The 16,217-nt window shown below is 41.2% G+C and overlaps 1 protein-coding gene across 3 annotated transcripts in view; it reads right to left on the reverse strand.

Moving 5' to 3' along the window:
- STIM2 (stromal interaction molecule 2) overlaps nucleotides 1–5,080 on the reverse strand; it is a 65,210-nt gene extending 60,130 nt beyond the window's left edge. The window contains exon 1 of one of the 3 annotated variants that reach the window (XM_064653070.1): nucleotides 4,705–5,080. In XM_064653070.1, coding sequence (XP_064509140.1) covers nucleotides 4,705–4,912 — 208 coding nt within the window. In that variant the 5' untranslated portion in view covers nucleotides 4,913–5,080. Of the gene's footprint in view, nucleotides 1–4,208; nucleotides 4,341–4,704 lie in introns of those variants that run through there. The other 2 variants (XM_064653071.1, XM_064653068.1) reach the window with 2 other exon arrangements.
- Between the last annotated feature and the right edge of the window lie 11,137 nt (nucleotides 5,081–16,217).

The following is a 16,217-nucleotide window of genomic DNA, read 5'->3' on the forward strand; positions in this document are numbered from 1 at the left end:
GGAGGGATGACAGAGTCCAAATGTTTCAGGGAGAGAGGGGTTTTAAGAAGGGTCCACTACAGATTACTACTGTAAACGAGAACAAAATACCAGCTAAATAATCTGACTAAATCACAACAGTAAGACCGAATCTTCAGAAGAGGTGAAGCTGATGGTCAAGGACAAAAGCTCACAGGACACCAGAAGGTGCAGAATGCACTAGCAGAAGCACGGAAGAGTTACAGTCAAAACACTGGAAGGCTGGAAGGCAAAAATACTCAACTATGGGCAAAGGAAGTTACAAGTGCTTGATATCTTAACTCTGCTTGGGAGTCCAATGCCACTCAGCTACTTAAAGGCCAAGAATTTTCCTGGTTAATTGTTTTTTAATATTTGCTTCAAAATCCTCTGCAAATCCAGTCATCCACAGCTTTTTTAGCTATATGCCATAGTGACAACAAGTCAATTGCTGACTGAGCTATCCAAACACAGATCTCTCCTGAATTTCTCCTATTCTTTATCACTAAAAATAAAGAATATGATAAGAAACTAAAAACTTAATTAAACTGAGAAACTAATTGGATTTCCAAGACAGATGACTACATTGAGATGCTATCAAAAAGTAAAGGACAGCTTGAAGTCATCATCCTTTAGAGGAGAGAGGGCTTGAAATTTCTGTCCTCTCAACAGAAATGGTAAGACCAGATCATAAGTTTAACTAGAGACAAACAAATAGAAGTAATGGAATTAAAAATATCCCAAACCTGTAATGTTGAGTTTTCATCACTAGCAAAATCTACTAGCCCTAAAAAGCAGTTTACTAAGGAAGCTGCAGAAATCTCACAGCTCACAAACTTTTAAGACCAGTGCATGCCAAAATAATCATGCAAAAGTATTTTGCTATGTGACCAAATTCATCATCCTCTTTATATTAGTCCACCACATATGAAGCCTAACACATAACCACCAAATTCCAAATGCATTATTCAAGCCTCAAAAGGTCACTGCCACAGTTTCACAGTCACCTTAGTGATACAATTCTACGGGCAGCTCTGTTCAGACCATCACTTGATGCCATCACAGGAAGCAGACCATCCTTGTTCACCCCTGTTGACCCCCACCCACACGGTCCTCCCTCTTCTTTGCACTGGTACTAGTGCTTAAAGCAAGTCAGGATAAGAAATTCATAATTTTTCCAGTTGCCTATGGTTTTTTTCACATCCAAGCAAGTTAAAGCAACAGACAGTGCTCATCGGCACTAGGGGAAAGGGAGCATGAACTCCTTCCCTCCTCGTGGGTTTCAAGTAGTGGGATGAGCATGCCTACTCCTACTAGCTCTCCTGTGCTAACAATATTGCTTGCATGGCCAGCTGGGGTCAACTCCAGAGAAAAAAGCCACACTTCAACAGTCACCCACATGAGAATGGCTCAAGCCAATTGTAACACTGCATCTAAAAACCCGTTTTCCAGAAACCTTTGCTTCTCAGATGCCAAACTCTGATTAATTTGAAGAGCTCAGAGTGTTAAAATGATGGCTAATTCCAGAATAGAAACTCAATTGAAAGAAAAATCTTTGAATTACTTTAAGGAAAGGTTATGTTATGCAGTGCATTTTTTTTTCAGTAAATACAATGTAGTGCTGTATTAAAAACTGATCTAGCTCATTATAAGACATAATTTGAGAGAAATTTATTAGCTAAATACAGGTTCAGGTTCTCTGTCTCACCTCAAAGGCAGCAAATTAATCCACAGTCATGGATTAAATTTAAACAAGAAAAGAATCCAGAATTATCCAAAATTATCCAGAATTACAAAGCAACTTAAAAGTCAATGAATAAACAGCATGCAAAACCCCAGTGTCATCTGCAGGCTCAGAACAGAAGGTTCCTTAAAACTTTCTACCAAATTAACTAGGGAACAAGCAGAGTCAGCGTGACTAGGGAAACAGCCTCATGGTGTTCCATCCAGTGGAGACACAGTTTTGTTGATCCGACTTTCATAACCACAACTAAATACCTTCAAGCACAGTGTCAGATGTTACCTATTTAGCTGTCATTTAAAAATACTGTTAAAAAGGCACGTATACACAGGCAAAAAACAGTAATGATAATCTATATAAACAATTAAATAAATCCTTGAATACCTGAGGAAATATGGCAAAAATAGAATCTTGGGCTCTTCCCTACTCCTAAAATTCATTTTACATCCCTTTTCTGTCAAGTGTTTAGATTATCTTTGCCAGCTTCTGCTCTAACTCACTAATAACCTCTGATAATGGGAACTTGTTTAAAAATCTAAGTAATTTGACTGTTATAGGTAAAAACTTTCCAGCCTATATTTAATCTAAATCTCGCCCACTAAAATTTACTTCCTCTTAATCTACATCAGAACCACAGAAAAAAAAAAAAAAACGGAAAAAAGTTTAAAAAGAAAACAGTGCTTCTGTGAACTATTTCTTGCATGCATACATACCCATCCCACAGCCTTTTCCACCACACCAAAATAATGCAATACTTCAACAAAAAAAAAAGAAATTATTCATGGGTTTGGAGCCTCTCAATCCACATTGCTACTTTCCTCTCTACTTTTTGGGTTGTTTAATACTCAAGACTAAACACAAAAGTGCAATCAAAAAGAAAAAATAAAAGCCTTCTGTAACTTAAACCGATTTCACATATCCAAGGATAACATCCACTTTTGCCATCCACATGTTGCTCACAGACCAATTTGTGACTAGGAGTCCTGAATTATTTCCTACACCTCTGCTTCCCAAACATCTGTATTTGAGCATCCTACAGCCTCTTCCTAGTGTGGCATTTTGTACATAGCAGCTTTTTAACTTTTGGGTTGTACTTCCCAAACCTGTTAAAATGATTGAATTAAAAGTTTATTCTATTCTTCTCCAGACAAGTGTTGGCATTCCCTCCTAACTCAATGGCACATCTGCAATTTTTAACTTTCAAGAAAATGATAGATAATATAACTAAAATCACCCCCAGAACAAGTCATCTGATTTTCTCCCAACCTTCAAGAGATCTTCCAGCTTTGCAAAAAGTAATTTAAAGCTATTTAGGGATTAGTTACTTGACATGCAAACTTATAGGATCAACTGAAATACCGTATCAATCAACCAGATGAACATGGAACTACGTTGAAACCTCCTAAAGTTTAAAACTGATTCTAAGATGGCTTTTAACCATATTTATTTTCCAGACCAAAATGTTATGTAACACAATAAGCCCACTTATAACATGTTAGATTTCTCAAATAATTGTATTTCTTCACCAGAGAGGAAGGATTGTATTTCTTCACTGCTGAGAGGGAGAGGGCATGGCTGACAGGCATCTCAGTATTTTAGTCCATAAAACATAAAAAAAAAAATTACTTTTTTCCATACAGACACATCAAAATTGATTAAGCACGAAATGTAGAAAGCATCAGCACTATACATAGTAAGAAACATTTAATACCACCTACAACCAGATTAATTACAATTAAAAAAAAAAAAAAACAAAAGAGAGCGAGTTGTTCCGATATAGCATTTTCACAGCACCCTTGGGAGGTACAACTGCTGCTTCACAGACTGCGGATGTTCCAGCTTCCTTAGTTTATACAGCCAGCCAACAGATTAGACAATTCAGAATTCAGAAGTGTCATGTCCTCAAACAAGACCGCTAGATCACGTAGCCTCGCATCTCCATCTCAGAGTTATTTCGTGAATACTGCTGAAGTTTCATTAGTTATAATTAAAATTCATGTTTTTAAGGTGTTAGGCTGGGAAGAAATCCATGCACGTCCCATCCGCTGAAGTTCAGTAATTTTAGCTCAGGGTGTCAATACTACTCCAAACAACATCAGAAGTTTTTCTCTGATAAGAAACCACACTGCTGTGATTATGAAGGGGTACGGCTTATTCTTTTTCTTCCACCTTCTATGCTCCTCCTTCCAATTACAGAGCTTTTTAAAAAGCACATTATGAGATATGACAAACTCCTGAATGTTTTACAGCACTTCCCTGCATGCAAATCCCATTTTCCTAAGTGAACTGTCTGAAAAACTGTAAAGCTTCCTACCACTCATTACAAGACAGATTCAGAATGCGTATAAGCAATTCAAAGCCATCAGAGCCTGCTGAAATTAGATTGTTTTAAACGTTTTCAGCCCAACTGCTGGTTTTAACTGCAGGCATTACCATTTGCCCTAAAGTACTTTAGTATGAACATACTCACTTTTCTTAACAGAATTAAGTGAAGGCTGGAATGCTTTCCACACTTTCCTGGAGAACTGAACGCCCCTGAGGGCAGGGATGGACATCCCTGCCTGTGCAGCGCGGGGCTGCGCTCCGATACCGCGGGACCCGCGAGGTGCCGGGGCGGGTCCCGCAGCCGCGCTCGGCGCTCACACACAGACCCCGCACGGGCGGCACCGCGGGAGCCAACGCGGAAGCGGAGGCTCCGGCTCCCAACAATATCGCTATTCAACAGGACCCGGCACACATCCTGCGGCGGGCTCCTTCCCGGGAAGGGCCGCGTCGGGCAGTACCGCAGTGCCGCCGCCGCCGCAGCCGGACCCCCCGCAGCCCGGCCCGGCGCCCTCTGCAGAGCCGCACCGCGGCTGCCCCGCGGCGAAAGGGGGCGGCTCGGAGGCGCTCGGGAGCGCCGCGGACACCGCGGGAAAGGCTCCCTCCCCTCGCCGGCAGCCCGGCGGGACCCGCGGGGCCGTTACCTGTCGCCGGCTCCGCCGCAGAGGCGGCGGCACCTCCTCGTCCTCCCCGCCGGCCGCCGCCGCCGGCCGCAGCCTCCAGGTCGCAGCCCGCGCCCGCGGCGGCGCCAGGCAGGAGCAGCCCCGGCAGGAGCAGCGCCAGCAGGAGCAGCCCCGGCAGGAGCAGCCAGGTCGGCACCGGCCGCACGCCGGACGCTCGGAGCGCGCTCATCGGTGCCGCGCTGCAGCGGAGCGAAGGCAGGAACACGAGCACGGAGGGAGGGAAGGAAGGAAGGAAGGAAGGAAGGAAGGGGCAGGAGCTCCGGCTGCGCCGCTGCCGCCCCGGCGGGTCGAACCCGCTCCGCGCCGGCCCCGCCACCACCCGCCGCTTCCGGCGGCCCCCGCGCCGCCGGGCGACACGTCACCGCGCCGTGACGTCACCGGCAGGGGGCGGCGGGCGGAGCGCGGGTCTGGTCCCAGTGCCGGCTCAGTGCCGGCTCCCGTCCCGCTCCCGGTCTCGACCCCGATCCCCAGCCCCGGGCAGACCGGACCGGCGCGCCCGGAGTGTGGCAAGACGGAGCCGTGCTGGCGGGCGGTGGGAAAGTTGTGTCCGGCTGCGGGAGAAGCGGCCCCGGCCAGCCCGCCCCGGACCCCGCCGAGGGGCCGCTCTCCCGGGCCGCTGAACCCCTCAGAGCAAACCGGGTGCTTGGCCGAATTCAGGAAAGGCACAACGGGAAAACAAGTCGTTTTGGGCTACAGCGCAAAACTGAGACCTTAGACTTTGTTGAAATTGCCCCTTTTACGCCGCCGGTCAGGCACCTGAGAGGAGCGTTCTGAACGGGAAGTACGACAGGAGTTTCGGGGTGTGCTGCAGCACGCTCAAAACAATAACAAAACGAAAAAAAAGAGGTGTTTCAAATATGATCCGACAAACTGAAATCAAGAAAACTAAGTCTTCACAGAGATTAAACCCCGATTTCATTGTGATTAAAACCTTGACTGAAAAAAAAGGCTTTTGTTTAAGGTGTTTCCATCAAGTCACTGAATGGGAGTAAAATCTATTTCTCCTGTTGAAACCTGTGGGATTTTCCACCTTTCTGTTTAGAGACATTTAACGAGAATAACATAGCCTTTAAAGATTGAATTCAATCTAATATTTTGGGTACACAATACATGAGAAAATAATGCAGCACAGATGCCAAAAGCTATATAAACATTACATTTCCTATTAACTGTCGCAATTACCGAAGAAATAACAGAAGGGGTTTGAAAGGGTCTTGAGAAAAGCCTTTATGGGCTTCGTAGACCCTAAGCAGAGAGGAGGATGAAATGGAGTGGTACAAGGTACTTCTGCAGGTCAGCAAAATCTGTGAAGCTAACTGTGAAATCCTATAATAGTATTAAATGCAGCAGGAAACAATATCTCTACCAACATAGTTGGCGTGCATACTCCATCCCAGCTGAACCATATTTTTATGGGAAAAAAAAATTCCAAAACTTTAAAGTACTCATATATCATATGAAGATTCGGAAAATGTGTCTAAACCTAATGAGTTGTGTTTGAATTGTGAAGGCCATGCAGAGCCTTACTATTTCTGTTGGTTAATACAACAGCCTTTAGAGACCAACAGTATCTGAGCAGATCTTGTGCAAAGAGAACAATGTAAAGCCTGTATCTTCAGAAAGCTTGTTCAGTTTGTTTAACTTTAGGGAGGGGAGCTGGAGCAGAGTAAATTTCCCAGCTGGAAATGAAGAAACCAGCTGTTAATTTAATTAATTAGTTAATTTTAAAATACAAACAGAGAGGTATTCATGAAGGGTACATGAAGAGGCAAGTTTCCTGGAGTGTGAACTGTTTTAGCTGAGAGCCACTGCAGTCAAAGGATATGGACTTAATGAGTCCTATGAAGAAAAGCCATGCATTAGAATAGCTGTGAGAAATGCCCTGGGCCTGAAATAGAAAATTATCCTTGTTAAAAATCCTCTTTCAATATCAGTTCATTTTCACCTCTTGCTTTCAACTACGACCCAAACAGGGAAGCATTAAAAGGATTGTTTTCAAGCAATGCCTGTGTTCTGGAGCTGGGGGAAGGTCACCCTGGCAGAAGATCTCACCGGGAGAAGCACATTAACTGGAAACACCTCATGATGCACTGCCACTTCATATTGTGCAGAATCAGCTGCATGAGCTCAGTATCAAGAAAGGCCTTCAGCCTAACCTGTTAATCCACAGTAACTTAATCAACTTCTGGTTTCAATATGAGGACACAAATTCTGTTGAGTGCCCTATAAGGCTTGATCACAGAGTCAGAGAAAAATATATGACCTTTTGAGTTCATCTGATATAACCCCCCTACTCAGGCCTGAGGAACACCACTCATAACCACATGGCAGTTTCATTTTGGACCGTTGATGGCTACTTTTCAAGTAGAGTGGTTCAGACTGCTTTCTGCCTTCCTCATCCACTCACCCAGTCCCTACAGGACTACAAAGATGCTCTGAATACTGTGGCAAAATGCCACAGATGCTCTGAATACTGTGTGCCACTCCTATCACCTCAACCACAGAGCCAATCATCTCATGACAGAAGGCAATCCTGTTGATAGAACTGTGCGGGTTTTTCTGTGTTGACTTGTCTTTCATCATCCCAGAAAAGGCCTACAAAAAGATTTGCTCCATTATCTCCTCTGAGAGAGATGCTAGGTAAGGATGACTGTTCTGTAGTTTCCTGTACTTTGCTTTGATGATAGATGTGACATTTGCTTTTTTTTCCCGGTAACTGGAAATCCCATCTGACTGCCACAGCCTTTCAAAGGTGATAGGAAGCAGTCTAATGATATTACTCAGCTTCCTCAGCACCTTTACAAGTACCTTCTGTCCAGTCCTAAGGACTTGCAAACATCTCATTTCCTAGAGTGTCCCCAGTTCAATCTTCCTCTACAGTTAGTAGTAGTCTCCTACTCCAGACTTTGCCAAATAGAGCTCTGTGAGGCCTGAGGGCTGACCTTGCTAGTAAAGAACAAAGGAAGGAGGGCTTTGAGTATGTCAGCCTTTTCACAGTCCTTCATTGCTAGGTCACCTGCCCATTCATCAGCAGAGCCTGTAGTTCTTAGGGTTGCTTGCTTGTAATGAGACTGGTTTGATGGTTTTCTCTGCCTGTGGGTGTAGACAGCTGTGATAGAAATGCTGGCGTTGGTGTGAATGGAGTATGAATGGTAATATCTGGGTGTGGGGGCACTGGATGGAGCACACAACAAAGAGAGGGCTCTCAGCATGGACTGTGCTACTGGGATCCAGATTAGCAGGTCATCACCCAGTACATCTTTGGGCAGTTTCACAAGACACTCCTTTCTGGAGAAAAAGGGCAATGAAGAAACCCTGATGACTCACAGAGGTGGGACAGGATGGGGACACTGATCCCTATCAGCTGCTAAAGGCATATTCAAAATCTGTGCATGGTTGCCAGCCTAAGAAGAACCCAGAAGACATGAGGAGATCTTCACAGCCAGTGTCACTTCCCTCCCACGTAATTGCAATGGATGCTGGACCTAACAGCATCTGGACATAGACATGGCCATGGCCGATGGGCAGCCTGGTCACCACTGCTGTGGTGCCCCACGGCTGCACAGGCTCATGGAAGCTCATGTCCTGGTCTGCTTTAAATACATCCACCTTCACAGCTGAAGGTCTGGCACTGGCCTGTGCAACACTGCTGATAGAGTGTTACAACAGTATTTCCCACAAGTGGGTATGTTTATCTTTTGCAGGAAGCAAACTGGTCTCAACATCTAAGAATTCAGCTATTTATGTTATTTTCTGTCATGAATCCTGCTCAGTATTAATGGACTCCTACAGTCTTGGTTGAATTTTCCGAGTGTACTTTGCTGTATGGATAACATGAGAGACTTTTTTTGAGTCCTGTCCTCCATCCTTCCATTGACCTTTGGAGCAGAAAGCTTTTTTTCTTTTCATTAGTGTGTATTTTACTGCTTTGAGTTGCCATTTCTGTCAGCAACTTTATCATTCACCTAGCCTTAATCACTACATTGATTTATCTGAACAGAAAAAGGGAGAGGAAACAATCTTCAGAGTTGTTTAATGCCCATAGTGCTTTACAATATATACATTCAGCCATTCCTAAAATAACCCTGAAGCAGGTTTGAATGGTAGAATAAAGGGGAAAAAATGCTTTTGCTGCTGTTTGGTGCCATTTACAATATCTCTAAAGTACAAGCTGTGAATTCTCTGGGTAGATGTGAGAACTCATGAGCAAAAATATAAACGAGGCTGATAATAGAGAAAGAAACCTTGTTGGCAAAACAGAAACAAAGCACAAGATGAAAAAAATGATGGAAGGTCACATTACAGAGAGGAAGATTCAGACAATGAAATTTATTTATTAAAAAACAATGCAAATACAAACTGACAAAGTTCAAATTCCGATAAGCAATGACCACCAGATTACAGGTAAATTGTCCAATAAACATTTAAATCTACAAATTATGTGAAAAGAAGCGTTAATTTTGAACAAGCTTGAGAGTAAAATTCAAATGTCTTCTCTTGATTAGAGAAGTTACTCATATCTGCACCCAAATTATAAAACTTTCTAGTTCTCAGATTTCATGCACTGATAAAACCTCCGATGAAGGTGGAATTTTATACGCTTTGTATTTGTCAGGATGAGAGGATTGGAAAGTCGTTAGTTCAAGAGGAAACTTAACCAAGTATTTTAAATAGTCCTGTATTCCAAGCTGTTAATGGACTAAGAAACTATGGGTTATAGATGCTATCGCAGTCCAGTAATGAAATTGGAACTGAGAGGATGGAAGCGAATGAAACATCTTCATTATCTGATGAGAGTATTAGCTCTTATGATCTTATCAATGGCCAAGAGTCTGGGTATCTCTCAAATGAGCAAATTGCCTGGTAATAGGCTAAAATGCTGGAAGAAAATGAGAAAGTGTCTTTCAATCAGCAAGAAAGAGCAGTCATTAAGTGAAAACCAGATCTGCAGAGCTACAAAGAACTTTTTGAATAATTCTCCTAATTTTAGATATTTTTTTCAATCAACATTGTCACTAGTATTGCAGGAGGGTTCTTTTTCTATAACATTTATGGAGTAAAGACGAATGTAAAAGAAGTCTCGGAGCATACCATGTTCAGCAAAATGTTCATTGCAGCTGAGTCTCCTATTTTCATGGAAGCTTTTTTCAATTTGTTGAATTCTTTATGGGAACAAAGATGCCATTCCAGCTAGAAGATGTTGGCTAGGCAGACTGTGGTTGGATTCTGTTTATTTCAAAAATAAACAAAGACTCAATCTGCTTATACAAGATCTGGAGGCACATCAGGAGATATGAAGTCTGAAGGAAAACAATGGCAAAATGAGTGGATAAAACATTTCAGGCAGCACTTTGATTTCTGAAATCTATAGTAGGAGCCAAACAGCTTGCCAGGACACAATCTTACCAGTGATGCAGGAGCAGGGGTCTTGCCATCTGACTCAGTATTATTTGGCATGTCAGTTAGGTTACAACAAAGTGATGTTTTGACAGTTAAAGGGCATTTAGAGTAACACAAAAATGGTTGTGGAATGAATACAATACAGATTTAGGTGATCAGAAGTATGTTAAAAACTGCCAAGGTACAATCTTGGAGGTCATGATGTAACAGAGTTCCTCTCCTCATCTGATCTACCCAGAACATACCTCACTCTAACTGGTTTTGCCAAAGTGATTGCCAGACTGTAAAAGTCTGGGCATCTTATTAAATTTTAAGAAGGTTTTGATTGTGGCAATTTTGCATCTACAGTAAAGTCATAATCGGTTCATTTGTAGTTCATACTGTTTTTAAATGATCAATATAATCACTCCTGATGTTTAATGAACAGCAATATTAACACAACAAATCCATACATTAAAAATAATTTGCTGGATCTCTTTTTCAGTTTTCAAGCAATGTGAGAATTCAATCCATGTCAAAACAGAAGTGATAGCTATAGAGGTGACTCACTGAAAAAGACTGTCTCAGAGGGAAGGGAGTACAGATCATTTCGTTGCCAAATGCAAAAAAAAAAAGATCCCAGTATGTACATAATCTTTCTCTCACCTTCCCTGAATCTCAGTAAATCTCTAAATCCACCATTACCTAAGCAGAGACAGTCAGTGCTTTGTGTCTTCTTATTCCCTCCCTTCCTGGTAGACAGGAAACAAGAAAAAGCACAATCAGGAGGTGATGAAAGTCACTGCTGCACACGAGTAGCTTTTATCTTATAATAAACATACTGACCAACTGTGCAAAAAAAAAAAAAAAATAGAATAAAAAATCACAATTTTTAACAAATATAATTTGGACATAATAATATAGCATGTACTCCTGATTGCAGCAAGTATTGAAGGCTGCCTCCTGGGATGTGTTTGGGTATGTTTTCACTCAGAGAAAAAAAAGTTCCTACTTTTCCTTTGCTTGTAACAGGAACTGTCAGGATGGAGTCTGCCTTACAGTGGAAATCATTCGCCCCTTTAAGACAATTTGAGATAAGAACAAAGAATATTTATGACCTTATGAAGAAGCAAGAAGAAAGTGACCAGAGCTTTTACTTCAAGTGTGGTTTTGGTAGTTTTAGCAGCTGTTGATTGAAAAGTGGAATGAGCAATCACTCAATCAGAGGCCAGAGCTTCAGTGAGTGGGAGATTATATTCTCATGATCTGTGACTAACAGCGAGTAATAAAAAGCCTAGTGAACATATGTATCGTGTAAATACAATTCTATTGTCAGATGGTTCGTGGTAAATTGAAATGGCTGCTCTAAGGTCACAGCAAGCAGACTGTTTCCTGGAATTTCTGCAGGCAAGTTGCACATCCTGTAAATAAATAGGAGCTCTCTAGATTCATGGCATGCACTGCCAGGTACTGTAAGTGACACAGCACATAATAAATAAGATCATTCTGCAGAGGCAGAGACAGGTAGTCTCAAATCACCCAGAAAGTTGAAGGAGATGTAGAAACCACTGCTGAGAAAATCACGTAACAGGTATTTTGTCCTTGCCTCAATTTTTATATGTTTTGGTTTGGGTAATGGAGAAAAAGCATCAGAGACCATATGCTTAGTTACAAGGTCATTGAATACAGATGGTTTTGCTACTGTCAGAACATAACCTTGGGCATTTGGCATTATGACTTACTACAAACAGCTCTATTTCTCAGGGAAAAGAGTTCTCATCCATTGCTTACATTTTCAGAAACAGTACACACAGTTCATTTTTGTTCCTGCTTTGCAGGCTGTGGTACTTGGAAGGTTGTATGCAATCCTTGAGCACTGGAGTTGAACAAGCTTTCGTGATCTTCCTTGGACCTGGACTTTTTTTTTATTCCTTTATCTGCCTTCATGATGAAATTGGGAGAGTTTTGGTTAGGGGTGGGACAAAAAAGTTCTGCATTCAATGAAGTTTGTTAACTTTCTCTGACATGATCTGTATATGACATGCCTTTGAATGGCCCAGTCCCACGAAAAGCAGATTTGACCTGTTTGCATTGGAACAATTTCCTGAGCAGTATCAGTAACCATCTCTGTGTTTAAATGTCTGGGCTGAAGTCAGGAAAGAGTAATTTATCCTGCACTTGTCATTTAATAATCTCACTGTGGTATTTTCTAAAAAGGGGCAACATTTCAGTCTAGAGAAAATTGTAAAGGTGGCTTACATTTACATGGAGAACATGCTCATTTCGGTTGGGTTGTGCCCAGTTTTCTGAGAGATCTGCAGTAAATTCTATAAAAGCAGGACTACAAAACCAGTGTAACTCAGAATATTTTTCATTAAACTGTTTGGAACTTGTGAACAAAAAATCTGTGTCTATGAGGGGCTATTTCTTCTATAACATTTTACATTGCATATGTGTTTGAGCTGTTGAAAAAAAAGGTGATATTTTCCTTTATAAAAGTAAAACAGACTGAACTGAGATTTTATAATATCATTCAGAATTGCTTAGCTAGAAGAATAGCAGCCTTGAGCTGAAAACACAGAATAACTGTGAGATTACAGTTAATGCTTTTAAACTAGAGAAAATACAAATACATATAATAATATACAAAGTTTGTTATTCAACAAAAACAAAAAAATCACATCTGAATAGGCAAAGATGGGCCTTACATGTCAGAGAGACTCTTGCTCTTTATGTTAAAAAAACCCCTACATTTTACTTACAAAAAATATTTTGAAAAACCTCAGGGGGACAATTTCACCATTTTGCAGAGACCAGGAAAAGTCTGACAAAGTAGAACAAAGCGTAAAGACTAACATCACAGATTCCTATTGTACATACCATGTAAGATGATATTTGGTTTTTTTCTTTGCCCAGGTTTCACCATTCTGTTTTTTTTCTGAGAAAACAATACTTTTATTTTGTCCTAGCCTCATGTTCTAGAATACTGTGTAAAGATCTAGTGTATACAAAACAAAAGTTTATTTGTGCAATCTACCATCTTGGCCCTTCCCTCAACCAAAGTTCAGTAAAAGGGATGAGTTTTCTGGGAATATATTCCATTACCTGCTTGAAGGTTAGTACATAACACTGTTGTGTGTGATTTCTTTCAAAGGAAAGGTGATCACTAAGGTCTTTGACAGGTTTTTTCCTCCTTTGAGCAAGCACATAGTTTAACATTCAGCCTGAGAAAATTTGCACTTACTGTGGTGTCTGCAACTTCCATGCTTCTCTCTCATTATCCCCTTCTAACAGAAAGCCTGGCAGACATGCAGCACACCCCTTCTCCACAAAGTTTCTCCAGTGTTTGCATTCAGAATGGTGGCATAGGATGTTCAAGAAAACATCCCGGGCATCAGTCCCTACTGTTATGGGAGCACTGCACTGACAGGAAGGTCTTTGATGGATTTGGCTTTCTAAGATTTCAAACCTCTATTTAGTCTTTATCAACCTAGAGTGTTGCAAGCCCAAGCATCTACTACTTCCATCTTTTAATTGTGTGTTTTCAGGTCTGAATATTGATTATCCGCCTAAATAAATAATACCTGCTGTAAACTGACTCTCCACTATAGCACTTACCCCTTATGCCTACTACCACCTAATGCAGAAATGGACTAATACCAACATTTTAAAGTTTTTCCAGGATTCCTTCACAGCAGAATAGAAACATAATATTTCTCAGGGAAAGATAAGGGCCCTAATCATAAAGGATTATATTTTCTGTAAGCTGTAAACTGTAATTCACAAAGACAGGAAAACCAGATAAGGCAAAACTACGTAAGGATGTTTGGTACAAGTTTGAATTTCAAAATTTATATGAACGTACCAAAAAGACACTTCTTCTTTCATATGATCAACAAAACTTATTTGAGCTTTTAAAATAAAAAAATAAGAAGAATTCAGAAACACCTTTTTACCTTTTGACATACATGTTTTAATTGTTGAATAAAGATGCAATATAAAGTCAGTAGAACAAAGTGGACTTTGCTAAACATACAAATAGCAAATGATCCCTTTCTGTGTTGCAGACGTCAGAGTCTACAGAGTTTGAGCACCTTTTTCCACACATCCTTTCTTTCAAGAGTAGCTTTCCCCATAGTGGAAGTGCATTCCATGAGCATGAGGCAGTGCTGGGAGACAGGCTCTCCTCCCTATGTGTTAGTGGTGAAAGGTATTAATACTCATAAGACCACTTTCCCATGTCTGTTAACTGTAACGCCTTTAGAAACTGCTTATAGTTAGAATATCTCAAATGTATCACAAACTAAAATTAAATATCTAATTATGTCTTATTTTCAGAAATTATGGAGATAATTTCTTCAGCACTAATGTGAGTGCTGCAAGCAACTGGAACTTCCTTCACAAGCTGTAGCTATGCCAGTTTTCCATAGTTAGAACTTGATGTTAACATTAATGAACAATGATTGGGCTTCAAAGCAATGCTTATGTTTTTGTAACCCAGATGCACTTGGAAAAAAATGGGAGAAAAGGGAAAATGTTGTGACACTTGACTTATAATCAAACAAATTTAGATAATAAATAGTACTGAACAGATAGAAAATTAAATATTATTGATCTTTACAATATATATTTGTGCTGATATACTGTTTATAATTGGACGTATTCAGGCTGTAACTATCCTAGGTAGGCTTTTTCAGAAAAAAAATCATAGAATGTACCATTCATGGAACACATGACTCTTGAATAAATGAACTATCAGATACCTACTAAAACATATTAGGTGGCTATAACATAATATTTTGTCCTCAACTATCAAGTTCCAACTTGTCTCTTAGCAACATGATACAGACTTTTTTGTTTAAAACAAAGCACAGAAATTGGTCACACACTTTGTCTTGCACAAATTGTGATCTTTAACTCTTTTGATAAGTATTCCATTTATTTTGGTCATAATCCCAAAAGAAACAATTTGTTCAAATTGTTCAGCCAAATACAATGTCATTTGGCAAAGCACTGTGGTCCTTCATAAAGCCTATTCTCTAGAGATAATTGTTTGCACATATCAGTAGTCCAACATCTACAACAACATGCTGATTTTGAAATGTGGGCACACAAGAGGCCCCACTGCATCCTTCTTCAGAGACCCTCAAGTCAAAAAAATTGCCAAAAAGCAGTATTTCTCCCTTTGTATTCATTTTAAAGCTGATACCCTGTCAGTATTTAGCACAGTCAGATTGCATTATCACCCATTACGTGCTGCAGTCGTACCAAGCATGGTAAACCCAGGACAAACATCCTGTCCTAACCACAGACTCACTCTGCCCACAGTAACATCTGCTGACTTGTGCTGCACTGTGTCATCCACAGAAGAGACAAGTATCGTTCTCCAAAGCATAATTGTCCAGTAATGCCATCATTTGGTAGGCATACTCTTAACTGCCTACTTAAAAGACGCTAAGCTGAGACATTTTAAGACTGTTTTAAAGCAAAGCACAACTGTCACACTACTGGGTCAAGATGATCTTCCCTGCATTAACAATTTTGTTAAGGTACTGAAAAAGTGAGCATAAAGTGTGCAGGAAAAAACACCCTTCCATGATCTCAAATAGCAGCACAGCTTATTCTGGATTTTAGAGATTTCAGGTTATTCTGTGGTTATTTACAATAAATGGTTCTTGCAGAACTGCTCACAGAGGTGCAGTCTCTCACAACAAGCGTGGCCTTGTGCTAAAAGCCTGAAGCCTCCAGAAGGGGTATTTTTTCCCTCCTGTACTGAGTCCTAGATCCATAAAAGAACCCCAACCCCACCACAGTTGCTCTTCAGCACTTCTGAAACACAGTATCGTTCCTATGGCTACTGTGGGGGGAATTGTTCACAGGGGTTGTTTCTCCTGCTGGTGCTGCCGGTCCGACAGGAAGGCTGGCTAATGCCCCTCTGCCGGTCCTTCCCAGGGGCCCTCACCTTGGCCCTGGCCCTGTCCTGCTGTACTCCCCTGCCCAGCCACAGAGCTTCCTGGGGCTGGAGGAAGCCTGTTGATCTCAAATATGTGCTTCAGCTAATTGCCTTTCCTGTGTGGGCTGTGGGAATGGAAGCC

This window comes from Pseudopipra pipra, chromosome 4 (genome assembly GCF_036250125.1).
Source record: "Pseudopipra pipra isolate bDixPip1 chromosome 4, bDixPip1.hap1, whole genome shotgun sequence".
Taxonomy (NCBI): domain Eukaryota; kingdom Metazoa; phylum Chordata; class Aves; order Passeriformes; family Pipridae; genus Pseudopipra; species Pseudopipra pipra.